This window comes from Podarcis muralis, chromosome 5, assembly GCF_964188315.1.
Source record: "Podarcis muralis chromosome 5, rPodMur119.hap1.1, whole genome shotgun sequence".
NCBI lineage: Eukaryota > Metazoa > Chordata > Lepidosauria > Squamata > Lacertidae > Podarcis > Podarcis muralis.
The window spans coordinates 39,899,985-39,919,951 of record NC_135659.1 but is presented as its reverse complement, the minus strand read 5'-3'; the positions used below and the strand labels follow the sequence as shown (position 1 = coordinate 39,919,951).

Sequence of the window (19,967 nt, the reverse complement as noted above, 5' to 3'; positions counted from 1 at the left end):
TCTCTCTCTCTCTCTCTCTCTCTCTCTGCGCGTGCGTGCGTGCGTGCGTGCATCCAGGGCAGAAAGACGCTCAGAATGGTATTCACTGATTTGGTGGTATATGCATTTCCCAGCACTGAAATTCATTTGTGGGTTTTGAAAAATGGTTATTAACAATTTATTTCCAAAAAAATCATATTCTCGTTACATTCTCTTCTCATTTTCCTCCTGCCATAATCTATCAAGTAGCTCCTACAGTTCAGTGTTTGATTCAACTGATGCTGCTAAAGAGAAGCTCTGTTTGGAATTAAGTTCTCGTGTTACTTCTAGATTTGTATGCATCATGTTATATGTCTGTGACTTCAGCTCCCATAGATCACTCTGAGGTCTGGGGTTCTGTGCAGCCAGCAAGTCCAAGTGTAGAATCACCGAATTCATCACGACCTTTTCCATCTGGAAGTAAGTTGAGGCATCTCCTATTTGAAAAATTGTTGGGGTTTTTCATTTTGTTTTTCACTACAAAACACTGAAACGTGAGATGGAAGTGGCAATGTTGAGGGTTATTGCTCATTATACTGTCATGGAAGCAAAGAGATATTAGTTGAATTATGCATTGGAAACGCAGCTTTCAGAAAAGGCAAAGAGACGATTCGGAGTCCCTGGGGAGAAAAGCCTCTGTGATCTCAATTTGCAAAGCTAAACCTGACTCCTTCCTATCCAAAAGACAAGTCACCTAGCAACCGGTGCCGCATGCCATAAATACACAAGCTCCTAATAAGAACCAAAAATTGGATTTGTGGATGTGGAAAAGCAGAATAAAAGTTAACAACGTTTATTTTAAAACATATAGTTCACTCTGGAGACTGGAAACAAAAAATTTGTCATCTCATAAAATATCAACCACAACAAAAGGCAGGTGATTCCTGGTGCTTAGACCTGGTGCTGCCATATCATAATGGTGATGGGGGGAGAAGAGGGATTTATTTATTTTTACCTATCTTCTTCTGCAGGGATGAGAAACCCTTTTTGCTCTCAAAAGCCACCTGCAGCAATAGGTAGAACCTGGGGGTGGGGAAGTACACATGCACCCTTACACACAGTCGTGTGAAGTTTACTTGACTTTACCTCCCCAACACAACTGTGCTTCCCAACCCTGTGACTGTAGCGGATACAGAGAAACGCAAACAGAATTCCACTCACACAAGGGGTCTTTGTCCTTCCATTGCAGTCAGACCAGAGGGCTGCTTCTGATGGTTCAGGGACCCTCCTGGACAGCATGGAATGAAATGTGGTGGCTGCAGCTAGAGAAGGGAATTGGCAAAAATTAGGGGACTTGCCCAAGCAGAAGTGGCTTCCACTTGCGGAACAGACTTTGGATCTCAGCCATCCTTTGGTTGAATCTCTAGATACGACTGTGAGTTTATATTTATTAATTTGACGAATGTTGTCTATTCTTAACTTAAAATTCTTCCATTTGGCTCACAGCACCTCCACCTCTTCCACCTAAGAATATTCCAGCTACACCTCCCCGCACTGGTTCTCCTTTAACAGTTGGAGTAGGTAAGTATGTTTAGCATAAATGACTTTTAGATGTGTAAGATCTCTGCTTTACTGCAAAGTAACTGTGTTTCTATTCAGTGCAAATTATAATTTGTAATGTGAACAGAATATGAAACCTTGTAATCATTTCTTAATAACGACCATCTAATTAGATGCATTTTATGCATATATGATATCTAGGCATTTAATATTTTCATCTGCCTTCAGATACCATGGCAGATTTTCTTTCTTCAGCAAAAAAAGAAGTACAAGCCTAAGTAGTGCATAATCTTTTTTTCTAAACCCCTTGAGATTTTAAAATGATTTCTGATGTCTGTATTGTATTCAGATATTGAACATGTTTCCCACTGAAGTATAGCTATAGTAGTAACATTTTGTATGAACAATTTGACAATAACTCTGTCAGCAAACTAATAATTTGTGTTATACCTGGTTTGGGTAAAAAGAAAAGTTGGAGGAACTTTAGTGAGCCTGTCATGAATCTTAACACACTTAGGCCTAGATGTAATTCAGAATAATAAAGGTTATATCTTGGCAGTATGGTCTTCATACAGAACTATGAGTTAATGTAGTTAAAATGATATAGGAATGTTTCTTGAAGCCATGTTTCTTCATGACTTGGGTCCTAAGTTGTTTCTCTGTTCGTGCAAGGTGAGATAAATCCACTCCTACCTTTGCACGAACAGATAAACAACTTAGGTTCCAAGTCGTGCAAGGGCAGGAATGGTTTATCTCACCTCCCCCTCCATCAGCAGCCCACGAGGTTCTCATACCTCCTCCATTCTCCAGGATTATATTTTTGGGACACAGGAGACTGCAGAGGGAAGTGAGAGGTGGAAAACCCTGTTCTCTGAATGTGAACTCTTGAAAGGATCCTCAGGATCCAAGTGATTGTGTTACTCAGAGACAAGAAATAAGGAGCTTACCAGCATATAATTCATGTTGCAAGTGAACATCATTAGCTGTATGAACCGACTTGTAAATTTGAGCATGAATTGCTTTGCTTAAATGAGAAAACACAAAGATGGCTTCTAAAAAGATTAGCATACTATGCAACATAAATGTACAACAATACTTGCAGACTTGATGTTTTAAGGGTATTTCTCTTCAACTGTCAATAACTTTTGAATTACAAATTGTGTCCTCTGCAATTCCCAACTTCCAACCCTGTATCTATGCTGGGTGAATATAACGCAAATGAAATGCACATCCATGTGTGATCATTTATTCCCCATGTTAACTTACTGTGCATTTTATGTGAATCACGAACAGAGCCAAAAAGAAAATAGGATTTCCCCCCCCTTCCCACAAACCTTACATTAATTGGTAAAATAAAGTTTTCTACATGACAATATGACATGAAATGTAATTTTCCCATACTCCTTTTAGATTGAATTTACAGATAAAGGTTCAACATACAGTTTTGCAGAATCAAAGCAGCATGCAGCATTTGTGGACCAAAGAGATGACTGGACAGTCATATGCATAGACATGACAACCTGCTCATTCAGTGGTTCTAGGACAATGGAAAGAATGGGTATTCTATGGGGAAAATGCATCTCTATGTTCACACAAGCATTCTCATTATGTGTGCATAGTATGGGGTTAGAATGGCAAAACTGTGAAAAAAATCATTCTGAAATGCCTGCTGACTTCAGTGGGCCTTTAGTTCACTTAACTTTTTTTTAATAGGATCCAGTGAGCACCTAATCACAGGACAGAATGCGTACTTTAAGCATAGAAGAGAAGTGGAAGTTTCGAGATCATACCTAGTGCTTTTAGAACAAGAGTGGTAATTTTCAGATGCTCCAAAATGCAACAGAGCTTATAATACACTCTTTATATATCCTTCATATAGCTTTTTTTTTTTTTTTTTGGTCTACAAATTGCCTTCCAGCCATGGAGGAGAGGGGAAAATGCCAAATCGGTTTCCTTTCCATTAAGAAGGCACTCCATTTGCCCAGAAATTACAGATAATAATGATTGTTCAACTCAAGAATAGAGCCCGTTGATCATCAGCCCTTTGATATTCTCATTGGTCATGCTAAAATAATCCCACAGTGTATACTGCACAGCACAAATATACTTATCTACATGCACGTCATCATGCTTGAATTTCAAATTATGTGCTTTACCATTTTGTTACTAACAAAGGCACTCTGTTGGCTTTTCCCTAGCAAGCAGTTTTCCTAGATAGCAATAGCTCCATTTGGGTATATTGGTATGAACGAGATACGTAGTAGACAGCATATTTACATGCAGGTCAACATGGAACGCACCTTAATATTTGTGTGTGTGTGTTTGTGTATTTATATATCACACCCTCTTATGTAGATATTTGTGCACATGAATTATGTTCCTAGTAGCACCTTAAAATGCGTTATGAAAATGTCTGTGCTAGAATGTAGCTGATTTTAAAAGCCCCATACTTACGTAGAACATTAGTACAACTTAGCTGCTGTACAAGTTGATGTTAAAGTTTAAAATCAACTACTTTGACCACAGGAAATGACCAGACAGCAACAGAGGTCAAAAGTGACAAACTACCATCAATCAATGACTTGGATACCATTTTTGGCCCAGTATTATCCCCCAAGTCTGTTGCTGCTGACGCGGAGGATAAGTGGATCAGTTTTTCTGATCAGTCCCCGGAAAACGTAACTCCAGAGGTGACTTCACGGGAGAAGGTGGTGTCCCCACCTGTGGCATCAGAAACCCCAGATGAGCCTCCAGAGGCTGAAACCTCTCGCAGTGTTCCATCTCCACTCAATTTAGAAGAGGTTCAGAAGAAAGTTTCTGAGCAGACCCACGTTAAAGATGATAACTTAGCACCAGCAGCATCTCCTAAAGATTTTGGGGTGGGACAGAGAGCAACGCCACCTCCCCCTCCACCGCCTACCTACAGAACAGTGGTGTCATCACCCGGACCCAGCTCTGGCGGTGGCACAGGAAGCACCAGTGGTATGTCTAAACAGCTTTGAGTGTGCTTCAATGTGGCCATGAATGCTGCCGTGTGAACACAAAACCTTTTTAGCTACTCTTAGTTGGTTGGCTTTTAAGCATCAGTCATTGTTTGATTGTACTGTGCCCCGTGGCTTCTTTATTTTCTTTTTATTCTGTGCTCTCGTGGTCCAATTTAACCTTGAACCCTTGATACTGTGTGTTCTTTCCCTGCCATTGCTGAATGTCTGGTGTTTACAGGAGAGCGTTATGTCTTTAATACCAGACATAGTTGGAAAAGCTATTGCCTTAAGAGCTTAAGGTGAATTTATAAAACTTCCTAAGCTACAAAGCTACTAGTTAAAACTCTGTCTTCTCCCATTGTACAACCATGCTTAGCTTCTGCCCGTCAAGGAAAGGGCAGCTCCTCGTTTTTCTCCAAGAGGAAGTGATGATCAAAGATACTCCTTTTGCTAAGGAACTTCAGAATCTTCTTGACCTTCCTCAGAAAACCAGTGAAGCTTTTAATAGGCTTTCTTCTTACCCTTCCAATTTAGAGCTGGGTGCAATCTATGAACAATATGATGGAAATACTGTACCACAACTAGGAAAGATCTCGTGCTTGCCTAGCAAACATTTATTCTGCCAATTCATGGAGCTATCTACAGCTATTGGCCATGATATCTATATTCGGCCTCCACTGTTGGAGGCAGGATGCATCTGAAAACTAGTTGTTTAGGAACACAAGTCAGAAGAGTGCTGATGCACTCAGGTCCTGGGTTTAGGATTGGACTAGATGGGCCTTAGGCCTGATCCACCAGTCTCTTCTCCTGTTCTTCGCTACAGATTAAAAACCATGAAGTTAATCTGGAATTTTCCATCAAAGAAATGTTAAAGCATCTCAACAGCAAATTCAGTGTTTTGTAAAGGTTGTATCCACACAATACAATTAATGCAGATTCAAGGCACATGGATTCCTCCAAAGAATCCTGGGAACTATAGTTTGTTATGGGCGTTATGTCTTCCCCCATTGCAGGTAGGAAAAAAGATTTCATAGTGACAGGAAGAAGTAGAGGTTAAGGGTTCTATTTTTCCCCTTCCTACCACAAAGGTTTAGAGGATATGACATCATGGAATCCCCTGTCTGTGACTATCTAGCAAACATGCTGCACATCCTCCCACACACCTTAGGGCTGCAGCCCTCTATACAAATTTACCTGAAAGTAAATGCCATTGTACTTGAGATGATTTACTTCTGGGGAGATATGAATAGACTTGCATAATAAGTAACTCAGCTTTAAATGTGAGTGTGGGTGATGAATTAGCAGGAAAAAATGCAGCAGTAATTGTTTCATGACATCTTGGGTTGCAAGATATGCAAGTGTGAAAGAGAGTCTTTGCATTGTCTACTGTGCATGCAGCTCTCTGAGAGCCACTGGGGGCAGCAGAGGTAATTTGGTAGTCCTTAGGCAGAGAACTTTTCATAAATCCACTTAAGGAGAAAAGGATACCTAGAATGATCTAGGCAGCATGCATAAATACACCATTTCTTTCCCAGGGCTCATTCCCTACCTAACTTAAAAACCTACATGATGTAGTTCTGGTTTGGAGGAGTTTCAGTGGGTGCATATACTTCTTAAGATAGGCACTCAAACAAGTTGCTGAAAGTGGGAGAGCTTTCTCTGTCTGTCCTCTCACTAGAGCTGGTCTGTATATGGAAGATTATTTCCAAGTGTGGACAGCTGTCTTTAATATTCTGCATATTTTAGGCAGATGCAAGGCCCGCTAAGAATAATGAGACCCAATACTGGGCAAGTATGAAGATTTATGCAACTTGTTTTCTTAACTCTTTAGCAGAGCTCCAACAGGAAGCTGATCAGATTCGCTTAATAACTCATAAGAAAGGTTTTAATTATCACCAAAAATACTACTTGATTAGACTTTAGTTTCAAAACAGAGTCTTTTCCATGGCTAAGAGATTCAAGATTAGCAAACTAAATGAATTTTAATTGAATTTATTCTTGCTATGAAATGCCATGGATGTAGAAACATTGAAACCTACCTAGGTCTGATGCTGAAATGGAAGAAGATTACTTTTAGCATAGCTGCAATTGCAGCAAGATAATGAAATCATACTTGTTTTAACTATAGTGATTTCTATCTGAGAAGATAGATAGATGATAGATAGATAGATAGATAGATAGATAGATAGATAGATAGATAGATATAGATATAGATATCTGCTGATTTTGTTACAAGGTGTTGTAAAGGTTTCATTTTTTAACATCTAGATGTAAAACTCTAATGTTGTTCCTGTAGTAAGAGGTCCTCTTTTAGTTGATCACTGAGGTGACAGATGGGTTCTTACAAAACTTCCATCTGTTTCACTGAAGTTTCATCGGACACAAATCTGGTAGCTCTATGAGACCTGGATCACACATGCTGCCATAATTTGTTTTTCAGTAATCTGGGATTAATATATGTGTAGTGCATGTTTTGCATAATTGGGGTTTTATGTTGTTTTAATGAGGAAGGGAAATAGTGGTTTGAGTGCACAGAACTTGGTACTTGGCACTATGGAGTTTTACACGCACCAATAAATACAAAATATTTTAAACGACCAAGGCTTTTCCAAGAATTTACCTTAAGCAAGGAAGCGTTTTGGGCATGCTTAGCAAATGCAGCATCATTACATAATCATCTAGCCTTATATTTTTAAAGCTCCATCAATCATCTTCTGATAGCTGTGTGTTTTGTGTGCGTGTTCCATTGACTGCATGAAGCATGTAATGCAGTCAGTGCTTACGATCAACACTGTAATGCTGATATGATAAAACCAACCCATACACAACTTGGATGTAAAATATCTTGTTTCACTTTTAAAGGACTGACTGACTTAGGAATTGGTGGTCTGTTGAATGTGGAATATAGTCCCCTTCCTTTTTCTATTTGGAATACGGCTTTGCCTTTTACAGTTCACAAATACCTGCCATTTTAACCTTGGGAGGAAGGAGGGACATGTACAAAATGTCACACACCAGAATGGCCCAATAAAGAAGGGGTGTTAACGGGGAGTAGGTTTGCTACCTTTAGCAGCATGAGAGCCACTGCAGCATAGCTCCTTCCTGTGTCACTCAATAACATCTGTCATATGTTCACAGTATGTACAAGGAGTCCGTGCTGTGAGTCCTTCCCATGCTACTATTATTCCAACTTCCAGGAAGAATAATGCTAGAATGGGAAGAAGACACAGCAGGAATTCCTCCTGTGACAGCAGACTTTTGATGTTTCCAAGTAGGTGCAAAGGAGCAGCACTGTTGTAGCTTAGATGCCACTGAAGGTAACCTGGGCTCTTATTCAGTCATTTTCTATTGTTATCTCCTACTCTTAAGTTTAGAAAACATTTATCCTATTTTGGCATAGTAAATTATATAAGTTGCTATGGAATTGCTGGACTGTGTTTTGATACGTATCAATAACTATTAAACTGCCATTTAAATAATCTTCCCTTTTGTAGTTTAACCTCCTTTTTTGTTCAATAGTCATCAATGATGATATGAAAAACCCATTATACACTTTGGAAGAGAGATTATTTTTCAATTTCTTAAATATCTGCATTTTATTCCAAGTCGTTGTAACATCAGTCTTTTCACCATTCTAGTGTTCTTAGCTATTCTCTTATTTGCTAGCATCTTACAGTTACAATCACATGAAAATAATTGTGCAAGGCTTGTCTCTTTGTACACCATTGTTCCCTAAGAATAAATGGGTATTCCATTGTTACATCATTGCGTTCTGTTGCAGCACCACTTACGTTTGCATAACAAGAACACATTATGCTTTTATTGCAAGAGCATAATAAGGAATGGGTAAGTTTCAGGAATACCCCCAAAAAACTTCACTATTTTGGTATTTTTAGACATCACTTTTTCATCTAAAGTGGGTTCACTTCTCCAAGTGCTGCTTCCTCATTTAAGTTAAAGAAGTTTATGTAGGAGCAGTGTGTTAACTGTAGTCACAATATTGCCATTGCCAAGAGCATGTGAAACTTCCATTGGCATTATAGCAGGAAAATAAGCTTTTCTGTTTTTATTTTGACTTAGCAACTTTCTGATCTTATCGAATTCCCATCTACACATATGAATTGTCTTGTTATGCAATAGCTGCCAGCCTAAGTCAAAAACTGTTTGGGCAACTGTTTGCTTGATGGTCTGCTCTGTGTTGGGGTTTTTGATAAAGGTGGGTAAGAATTGCAGTAAGGACAGCTCAACACCATATTTATAGTGTGCATTTATTTCAGGTTCATCATCTCCTGCTCGACCTGCAACCCCGTTGGCATCCTGCAGCAGCCCTACTCCCCCGCCTCCTCCACCTAGACCCCCATCTCGTCCAAAATTACCTCCCGGGAAGCCTGGAGTTGATGTGGTAGGTTTAGCTTCTTCAAAATTACTAATTAAATTGAGACAACATATCTTCAGCTCACCGTGGTACAGACAAATAGACATGAAGAATTCTTAATAAACAAATGACTTCTGCCGTGTCCCTAACCTAGTGTCTGATTTCCTCCATTATTTTAAACCATACAGAGAAGAATCTCTGTTGATGACGGTAAATAGGCAGATTGTTATGGAAAGTCCGCATTTGAAATTGCAGGCTAGTTTTGTCGGTTTTGTTGGTCATTCCAGAAACAAGTCAGAATTATTACACCTGTGTAGGAATATGCATTTGCTTTAGCAAGAACATCTCTAAAAGGTCAAGAAAGGTCAAGAAAGCTGCGATGCCCCAGTTAAATTGAAATTGTCTGACACTAGTGATGACATGTATCTTTTCACATTTTCTGAAACACTTGGACTTGTACATACACAAGCACACCAAAGGGATGCTTCAGTTTTTACTATTCTGACATGAAAAGCACTTCTTTGTCAGAAAAAGTGTACATATTTGTTCCTGTCATGTGATAGATGTGCATATACTTTCCACTATGTATAAACACAATCTTGGGAAGTCACAGCCAACCATGGATTCCAAGTACACATTCACAAAGTGAAAGAAACTCATTTACCATTACCATCATTGACTATCCACATGCTCTTTTCATATCTGCTCCTATGTAGCCATCCTTGCTATATAAGAAAAAGTGTAATGTTTGGAAAAACTCTTCATGAAAAGTAATCCATCATTGTGGATTCCAATAGTGAAACAACCCAGTGATTTTATTTTGGACCATTGCTTAATTTTGCACCTGTGAACTGTTTTTTGTGCACCATAGTTTGCAGTTTCAGTTGCATCCCCCAAACGTTACATTCTGCAGCATATTTCTCATCTGCGCTACAAATACTGTATTTTTTGCTCTATAAGACTCACTTTTTTCCTCCTAAAAAGTAAGGGGAAATGTGTGTGCGTCTTATGGAGCGAATGCAGGCTGCACAGCTATCCCAGAAGCCAGAACAGCAAGAGGGATTGCTGCTTTCACTGCGCAGCGATCCCTCTTGCTGTTCTGGCTTCTGAGATTCAGAATATTTTTTTTCTTGTTTTCCTCCTCCAAAAACTAGGTGCGTCTTGTGGTCTGGTGCGTCTTATAGAGTGAAAAATACGGTATAGATCGCGTGCATTAGAGAACTCAGTAAAACTTTTGGCTACACAATTGGGCTAGTAATCAATAATCGGGAGCTGAGAAATCAATAGATCTGTAAATCCACTCCGTGTGAATGGATTAATTCTGGGTGTTCCAGGGGCCTTAGAAGATAGTGTGTGCAGTTATAAATATTCTTGCTTGAGTTCATGTTCAGAAATGCACTGTGTGTATCTTTAATCTTGTTTGTGTTTGTCTACAGTCCAGACCTTTTAGCCCTCCGGTTCACTCATCCAGCCCTCCTCCAATAGCACCTTTAGCACGTGCTGAAAGCACCTCTTCCATATCGTCCACCAATTCCTTGAGTGCAGCTACTACTCCAACAATTGGTAACGAAAAGCTTTTCTTTGTTTGAAGAATAGTTTCCATGAGTGGAATGGCTTGAATATTTTACTTTCTGAAACCCTTTATTTGGTTTATATTTTCCTTTGTTTTCGTTGTCATGGTCATGTTATGTTAAAGCACTTTTTAATGTAAATGAGAATTGCACTCTTGATTAACTGTAGACTGCTGCAACTGCAATGTATATTTGTGTATAAAATAGCAGGGACCTGAAGGGATGCATAGGCTCCCTTTATTCCCTAAACTGTGCCTTCCCCCAATAATTTCCTAAATTCCGCTAAGATCAAGATGCAGTTTTCATTGGGCATAGGAGACTTTCCAAGGGGAGATCAGGAAAGTGGAAAGAATGGAGCTCTTCTGGCAGGTTTTCTATGCTGAAAGTTATTCTGCCTACAAACCAAACTGCTTTTTGAATTGGAGGAGGGAAACTCTAACAGTAGTTTAGGATTCAATGCAGCATTTCCTGGAAGTCTCTTAGAAGCCAGTGGAGATGTCGAACAGTCATGCTTCCCTTTGAATTCTGACCACTATAGATACAAAATGTTTTACAGTACTGTGTCACTCCTGTGGCTGCAAAGCAGGACGAATAGTCTCGCAATTTGGCAATCATATAAATCATTGTTAGATTAGTTAGCTGTAGCAAAACTAGATAAATGCAATAAAAATGAATAAAGTTTAACACAAAGTTAATCTTAGTATGGAGAAATAGGAAAGGATAGCAGGAGCAGAAAGTATACTCTACAACCAGATATTATTAAAAAGTAATGTTACAAACCAATTGTGTTTGCTTCTTGGATTGCAGAAACGGTACACATGAAAAATTTCAAAAAGTTCTAAACTTTTTCAAATCCAGTTTCTTAGAAATTTGAAAATATGGAAAGTTGTACTGAAAACATGTTTTTTTCTTCTTAAGCTGAGGTTAGATTACACTTGTCAAAAGTGAGAAATGTTTTGTGGCTGGCAATGCCTGGATGTTGATGCTCTTCATTTTTTGCTTCATTCTCCCTTTCTGCTCCCTGCTCCACTTCCTTCTCAGACAAACATATATTTGAATTCTCTTTGTCATTCTTTATTTCATTTACAATACTCTTCATCTTCTTTACACCTTAAAACCACCTTCTTCTCTCTGATATAGTTCTTTTGTGCTGCAGACTCCTGGTTTTCCTTTTTGACCTGCGTCTCTTTTCATCAACGCTTCTGCTCCTCTACAGACCATCTCTGTCACCTTCAGTTCTCATTGTATGCCAGGTTGTTTTCTTTTATTGGTTTTCCCTTCTTTTACATCCCTTTGGACCCGTTCTGCTATTAGTCTAAACTTTCCTGCTGTGTGCCTCTTAACCTCAATTTTTTTATCAAGCATTTTCTAATCTGTGTAGACGAGAACGGGCACTTGAGCTGCTGTTCAAATTGTCTTTCTGACTATTCTGAATGAACTCAGAATGGCAACAAATTGGATATTCCAAGAAAGGGAAAAAAACAAAATTCTGAATGAGCTGAAATGGATATGTTTTGTCTTCATTTGAGTAATAGCCATTGAGCATACTACTGACTTCCCATACTAGTGGTGTTTAGTCTTCACTCAGTCATAGTAATTCACAGATACTTGTTTTGCTTATTAGAAAATGAAGATGCTGTCAACTGGGGCATATATTCAAGCCTCCAGTGATAATTTGTTAAATGCCCAACCTGGTTTGAAGTGCTTTCAGCTTTAGTTTGTCTTTTTGAAAAACCGTTCACTCTTGTTTCTTTCTGCCTATTGTGTGTGAAATGGAAGTGTGTGGGGAGAGTGCTTAATGCAATTTTCAGACTTCATGTTTCCCTTTTTGTACCTATGTCCTTTGTTTCTGCTTGCTGTTGGTCAGTGCAATGACCAGGGTGATATAAATGCATATCAGTCAAAGTACTGAATAGCATTTCAAATACCTAACTAACAATATCGTATTATCAACTAAGAGGCTGTGTCATCAGTGGCTCAACTCCTTGTATGTGAAGTATTATGTTCCATGGGGTGGTGTAAATTGTCTGAAACTGATGTTGATCAGTAGTTTTTATGACACACTGTTGTGTGTTCTTATCAGTAACTGCGTTTCAGAACATAAGGTTCCAATGGAATCAAGCCCAACTGATTTGTGAAAAGGGCTACTTTTAAGTTGAAACATTAGCCTAGGTTTTGTGCAGGTAAAACAGGTGATGGGGAGGAAAACACAATTTTCTGTTGAAATAATAATTTCCCCCCTATATAAGCATGAACATGATGACTCTGTCACTATGGACATTTTCATTAATGGAAGTAAAGTTCCTCTAGATACATTTCGTTGCTTTTAAAAGAAATAACCAATGATACATAGAGACCATTGCTGGTTTCTGTTTGATTTTAGGATAACAATTGTGAAAGTCAAGTGAATTAGAGTCAGGATTATTCTGTTGTTATTCAACATGATTCCACAAATCTAGATAGCCTTCAGATTGATATTCATAGATGAGGTAACTACAAAAAATGTCAGAACATTTATTTATTTTAAAACATAATATTTATATTATGCCTAAAGTTACATGACTTTTCTAAAGCTATCAGTACATCCAACTTGTAAATGCAATATTGGAAAAATCTGATGACAGTTCAAATATAAGCAACCATTAAAATAGCCATCAAATCAGTATCAAACAAGGTTTGCCTGAAAAGAAAGGCTTTATATAATCTTTCTAAAAGCCTGTGCTTATGAGCTTCAGCAGATATTCTTTAATTTTTTTTTCAGTGGATGGAAGGAACCAGTTAATCAATAGCCAAGGACACTCTTTCAAACACAACCGTTTAAAAGTGCTATAGATTGCCCCCAAAGCCTTATATTTAACCTAAACTTTAGAAACAATGTGAATGTGCAGTTGTGATAGGGTAGTACATAGTCCAGGTTTTAGGTGGTAGCACACTTAAAACATTACAAGCTTTGAAGGCCACATGCTTTTGACTAACCATTCAAGAAGACGAGTAGGCCTTTGATTCATAGTCTTGACATGAACATGATTCATTCACCATATATGATTTTTAGAGGAATTGCTGTTACATTAAAGTTGAGTAATCAGGCATTTTATTAAAATTATCTAAGTGGCCTTTTTTACAGATGGCCTTGGAGATTTCACCACCCTTGTTGGGGTAAAGAGAAGCTTTAATACAAAACGATTGAGAAAACAGCTGAAATGGCTAATAAGGAGTTCCTGGTTTGTATTTGTACATCCCAGCTATTTTTAGTTATTGTGTATTTGTTCATAGTGACTAGCCTGAGCATTCTTTATGCTGGCAATATGAAGTTCTTGACATGAGCACTATAGTTAGACTTCCCACTGACTGGCCTGATTTGCTTGTCAGGCTAAGCTAAACCAAGGCTTAGTGTGAGTACATGGGTTCCCAGAGAGGAGCTTGCAGCTGCTTTGGTGTCCCTGAGTTCTTTTTGCTGCCATGTAACCCTGATCTAAGCCAAAGCTTAGCACATTGTTCCAACCTGGGCGTCATGGTTATGGTCCCTAGACTAACCACAACTAACCCTTGGTTACAGCTCATAGCTGGTCTGGAGACAGCCTGATCTTAAGTCCAGGTGCAGAAGACATGCTAAGCTTAAACTTGGTTTAGCTCAGCATGGCACATTAGCAAAAAAGTCCAGGGAGCAGCAAAGCAGCTGCAAGCTCCTTTCTGGGAGCTCACACATTCATGCTAAGCCATGGTTTGGTTTAATGCTATGTGCAAGCCTGTTCACTTTCACAGCTTATAAAAAGGGGCTGCTTGGTTTATGCATCCCTTTTTTTTAGAAATCTGAAATTAGGATTCACTTCTAGAGATAGCCAAGGAAATAGTCACACTCTTAGACAAGACGAACTATTTCTGGAGTGTTTTCTTGAATGTGTTAAACACAGGCACAATTTTACATTAATATTAGATCAACTTGTTTTGTCCTTTGATATTGTTGGGTGTCTGTGTCTCTGTGGGGAGAATTGTATTCACTGTAGTAAAATAAAAGGAAATCTTTGTTAAATGCTCAAATTCTGTGTTCTCCTCAATGCTCTCCCTGAGCAGGGACGGAGGGAAGGACCGTATTCCCCACAGGTACCTTAATTTTAAAAATCTCCCTATAGTTTTCCATAATGTGAGAATACGTATATAGGTAGCTTCCAGAATTTATTGACTTCTGGAACAAAATAATGAGAATTTTTTCATCTACTCCTTGAAAATAGGAATGCATGTTTATTGGCAACAGAGAAAGCTCCACCTGTCCCAAATAGGCAAGTGGTATTGTCAGATCATGTGTTGGATGAGACTGGATTGTGCCAATCTGCTCTTGTGGCCCATGACAACTAATGCAGTAAATTATGCTTAATATGCTGAATGGCTTGGCATGTAAAAAGCTTCCAGCTCAAGGCAAAAGCATGGCAGGCGTTTACCGTGGAGAGGGAATAGCAATTCCTGTGGGGCACACAGAGCTCAAGTTCTAATGCAATTTCGGACCTATTGAGCCAGGGCTAGTTTGAGTCCTTGGTTTGTATCCTAAACCATAGGATTCAAAAATTGTGCTAAAGATCTGGCCTTTGTATTTTCCCCTGTTTCAGAGAACAATGATTATGGGTTACAGTCATACTATTAGGCTTGAATGGGTTAGCAGAGTAAAAAAAAATATGGGAGGGCATTAGCAAGAAGCAATGGGTCCCAGTTATAGCAAACGCCGTTTGAGTTCAGCATTGGGAAATACCTCTTGATTGTAGGAGTGCTTGGACAGTGGAATATGATTGCCTTTTTGGGAGGATTTTAGCAAGAGTAAACGAACCTTTGCCAGGTATGCTTTGAGTGTGGGGAACTTTTCCTTGTTGCAGTAACCCCTTTTAAATTCTATGGATCTAAGACAAGAGTAGTCAACATGGTGCCCTCCAGATGTTGCTGGACTCCAGCTCCCATCAGCCCTAGCCAGCATGGTCAACAGTCAGAAATGGTGGAAGTTGTAGTCCAGCAACATCCAGAGAACACAGGTCCTCCATCCCTGGGTTACAGTCACACTTCAGCAGGTAGAGTTTCTTCAGCACTCCTAAACTGACTACCCCTGATTTAAGACATGGAAGGGTTTGGACACTCATTATAAAATTCTACATGAAGAGTAAGATTATGATACACATCTACTTAGAAGTAAGCTTTATTGAGTTCAATATGACTTACTCCCAGTAAGTGTCCCTACAATTATGGCCTAAGTAGCTCATAAGAAGCACAATTTCTCAGCCTTTGTGGCTTCCCTGTGTGTAACTCTTCCAGTCTCTAAAGGTTATCCCATATATGGAGAGTTTGTCTGAGGAAATATGACACAAAATTATTTCATTTACTGTTTGTCTTTTTTTGTATTTGTTTTTGGGTTCTTGTGGTGGTTGTTGCATATGATTTTGATAATAAAAAGAGATGTGTCCACCATTTCTATGTCTATGATCTTTTTTTCATTGTAATGTTTGTGGTTTGGTTGATAAACAGCTACTTGATTTTCATTTGGAATTTGTGTTTTCATTGTTTTTCTTTTACATTTCTTTTGCTCATGGGTTTCAGAAGATGATGCTTATGTTGACAAACTGCTCACGTTTGAAAGGCATTGTGAAACTCCTGCAGGTACTGTACTAGCAGAGTGGTTTCAAGAAATCTGGATTTTAAATCCTAGCCATTGTCATCTGAATGCTTCCTTCACTGCCACCCTCACCACCATGAGTGTCAAGTGCATACAAATATATACTTATATGTAAAAGAGAGGAACTCATGCCAAACTCAGAAATGCAGCATATAGCATGCCAGTTTCCCAATGGCAAGAGTTTTGGAGAAGTGATAGATTTTTGACTTGTGGTTCTTTTTATGTAAGGTATACTGCTACTACTCAAGAGCAGGTCTTTCCCAGATGTATATTCTGTCTACCCAGCTCTTCCTTCATTTTACAGAACTAGGCTTCCAAGGAAGCTTACAACGCCAGATGTGCTTAGCTTCAGCAGTAGTATTTCCTTAGGTGTTTTTAGTTTGTTTTACATGTACCCTGGACTCTTTAATATATTGTGAGTCAAAGTAACTGGTAATTTTTGACTAGGAGAGAGAGAGAAGGGTAGCTTTAAATGTTAATTTATTGGTTCAGTTTGGAATTTTATCAAATAATATGGTTCAATAAAATCATGCACTTAACCAACATTCCAGAAATCCTGCCCAGTAGTTAGTTAAACCAAATTTAGCACCTTTAGGGGAAACTGTCAAACCAGAGATTAATGCCGCCTTTGGAAGCCCACCCATACAGAAGATCCATGCAACATACTTTCAGAATTATAATGCATGCTTATCTCAGGAGCATGTGAGTGCCAGAATCATTGCCATGTTTTCCCCTTACCAGCCTTTTTCTTCAAGACAGGTTCATGTAATAAAGTTTAGTGCTACATTTTCAGATGTTGTTTTCATACCCAGAGGCATCTTCCAACATTACAGCAGCATCTTTAAAATGGAGACAAGGCCTTGTGTGACAAATTCCGCCCAAAGCTAGTACAGCAAAAAAACCCCAACATACTACTATTCTGTTGCAGCAACAGAACACTTCTCACACCCTCCACGCACAAACACGTAGGCAGCAATCCAGTGGGCAAAAATTATCTCCATTTAGGATTCCATAGCTTGCCATTTTTTTACTTTTTTTTTTTTTTTTTTTTGCTTTCTGTTTCCCAAAATAAAACAAGAAAATTGTTTTAAACTCCCTTCTACTCCCCCTTGCACGTTAACAGCTCACAGCGCCTCTTCCTCCCCTGTAGTGAGATTAATAACCTGCTTCTGTGACTTACACTTATGTCCTTCTCTCTCCCTTCTCCTTAACCTTTCCCATCCCGCTTCAACTCCTGGCCATACAGAGAATGAACAGCCTTCCCTCGTCTGGTTTGACAGAGGAAAGTTTTATTTGACTTTTGAAGGTAAGTAGTGCATAGCATACTGGGTTGGAACTTTAAGCCCCCACTTTGCTCTTATTATTTAATAGAAGCCCTTTGGTTTCCTACAAACAAACAAACAAACCCATTCTACCTTTCTGTATGGTAATGCTATGGCTACTTAGATGACATGACGAGTTCAATCAGAATCATTTTAAAATTTGATTTGTACAACTGTGTCCCTTCAATTGTTATAATTTAAAGGGGAATGGGGAAATAATTGTTGTTGATTTTTTTTAAAAAAAATCTTCTTCAGGAGTTACTGATTATCAAAGAACTTGACTCTGTCAACCAGGGCTTCTTTGTATACACTTTGCAAGCAGTTTTTACACCTTATAGCAGCTACACATTATAAATATAGGTAGAATGTTCTATTATCCTGTTATCCATTTCTAGAGCTTTCCTTGCCATCATATTCTTAACCATGACAATCTCCCATTCCCTTAATAAATAGAGTATTTCAGAGAAATATGAAAAATACATTCGTATTTAGTGCTTGGATCATGTATCAAGACCGTTTGACGGGGGTGGTGGTGGATAAAAATAGTATTACAATCTGAATGTTGGTCAATTAATAAAAGTCCATTATCCATTTGATACTTCAGTGTTGTCATTTTAACATTTATGTAACCTTTTTCCAGCTTGGCTATACAGGAGAGTTAAAGCTTTCCTATATTAAATGTTTGATTTCATGAACCTATTTTATTCTGTGGCAAATATCCTCTGGAGTAAGAATTGGTTGGCACAACTCAAGTTGTTTTTAGTACCCCAAAAAAGTGCATTGTTGAACCTCCTGAACCATGGGAAGGTACTGCAGAGAAGTGGAGCAGAATCATCAAAATCACCTCCCTCTACCTTTCCTTTGCAGAAACTCTACACTAGATTATCAATCCCTTCCCTCACAGAAGGGGCTCTTCCCTGAATGGAAGGATAGTTTCTTAACCTTTTTCTGTGGAATTGCTCCACATATCTTGTTACCTCTAATTCACCTCTGGGGATAAATTTATAAGAAAAAGAAAGTGTACTGGAATGACTGAGTTTCATATGAGCATGAAATGTTGTGGTCTGAAATGGAATATGTAAGTCAGTTAGCCAACAAGGTGCCCTCCAGATGTTCTGGACTACAACTCCCATTATCCCCAGTCATTGGCCATGCTGACTAGGGCCGATAAAGTTATAGGTCAAAATGTTTGAAGGGCACCTGATGAAGATTGAGAAAGCTAAGTTTGATGCCTCTGGAAATAGTTTTCTGTTATAAACTAGGTAAAGCGAATGCATCTTTCCTTCCTGTTAAGTCAGCCTCTGCCTAATCTTAACCAGTTACTGATAGGTCTTTGCGATTTGAAAATACTGATACGATCCTTTTAGTTTTCTAAGTTAAAGGAATACCCCCTAATGGTTTATGTACCTTAAATATACTTCACAGAACTAACATCATAGTACAGTACAACTATTCTGCTATCTGTAAAAGTTGTTGCCCATCTGCAAACAGTTGTTTTTTTAATCAGTCTTGGGAAATTGTCCATATTTGGTGACAGTAAACTTTAATTTTGTAGGAAAACAGCAATGGGGGGCAGCTTTAATTGACTACATGTTTCTCTCAGCAGTTAATTGTTTGGGCCTATACTCAAGCTGGGCTTGAGAGTCCTGTCAAAAGTAGCACTGGAGCTCTAGAAGTTTTTGCACCTGGTTCCCTCCGTGCTTGTTTTTGGTGCCATGATGCCAAGGCACTGCTCTTTTAAGCAAGTGGCTGACCCAATCTTCTTTTGTGGTTATTGTTTTTGACCTGTGCCTCTGCTAATTTAGTTTTGTGTGTTTTGTTACCTTTTATTTTTTGTGAACCACCTCAAATTCCTTCAGTAGACAGAACGGCAAGATAAAAATATTTTGAATAAATAAAACAATATTGCCTAAACATGTGTAGAACCAACCCAGGGAATCCCTGTGGATTTGGCTCTGTGGATAAAGAACCTATCAGCACATTGGGGAAAGGCAGCATTCACACATGCACACTCCCAAGCAGACATTGATCCAGCACACTTTTAGTGCATTTGAATAGGGCTTTCATTTCTGCCATTCCAGCCTGCCTTTAAAAAGCAAATATGGACAGTGGTTTGACTTCTTGTATTCACAAAGCCTATGATTTCCTGCTAGTGATTTCATGATTTATAATGGTTTTCTTGAAGCACTTGCATTGTTAAGTAAACAATTTCTGTCTGTAGGTAAGAATTATCTACTTTTTTTTGTTTAAATTTGATCAGTTTCCATATATTTTTAAATCTTGCATAATCAGCTCATAAAAATACAGACAAATCTCTCAAAATAGCAAATTTTGGCTTGAGAATTTTAAAAATGGCCAAAATGCTAAGTCTTGTCACTAGGGCAAAATCAACCACAGGTTAGTTCTAACCCTTCTTACATTGACTCACTGGTTGAATCTGAAAGTCCTAGACTATAAAATATAGTTTTTGAAAGGTTTTCATCAGGTGCCAAAGAGGCATCACATAAACAAACAAACAACAACAACCACCACGTCAATAAAGCCTGT

At 38.6% G+C, this 19,967-nt stretch overlaps 1 protein-coding gene across 20 annotated transcripts in view; it reads left to right on the top strand.

Moving 5' to 3' along the window:
• The window catches only part of SGIP1 (SH3GL interacting endocytic adaptor 1), a 137,472-nt gene that overhangs the window by 86,236 nt on the left and 31,269 nt on the right, over positions 1-19,967 (top strand). For 9 of the 20 annotated variants that reach the window (XM_077928616.1, XM_077928612.1, XM_077928615.1 and 6 more), the window contains 7 exons: positions 346-438; positions 1,465-1,539; positions 4,045-4,500; positions 8,780-8,904; positions 10,314-10,440; positions 16,023-16,082; positions 17,345-17,404. In XM_077928616.1, the coding sequence (XP_077784742.1) occupies positions 346-438; positions 1,465-1,539; positions 4,045-4,500; positions 8,780-8,904; positions 10,314-10,440; positions 16,023-16,082; positions 17,345-17,404 (996 nt within the window). The remainder of the gene's footprint in view (positions 1-345; positions 439-1,464; positions 1,540-4,044; positions 4,501-8,779; positions 8,905-10,313; positions 10,441-16,022; positions 16,083-17,344; positions 17,405-19,967) is intronic. The other 11 variants (XM_077928626.1, XM_077928630.1, XM_077928628.1 and 8 more) reach the window with 5 other exon arrangements.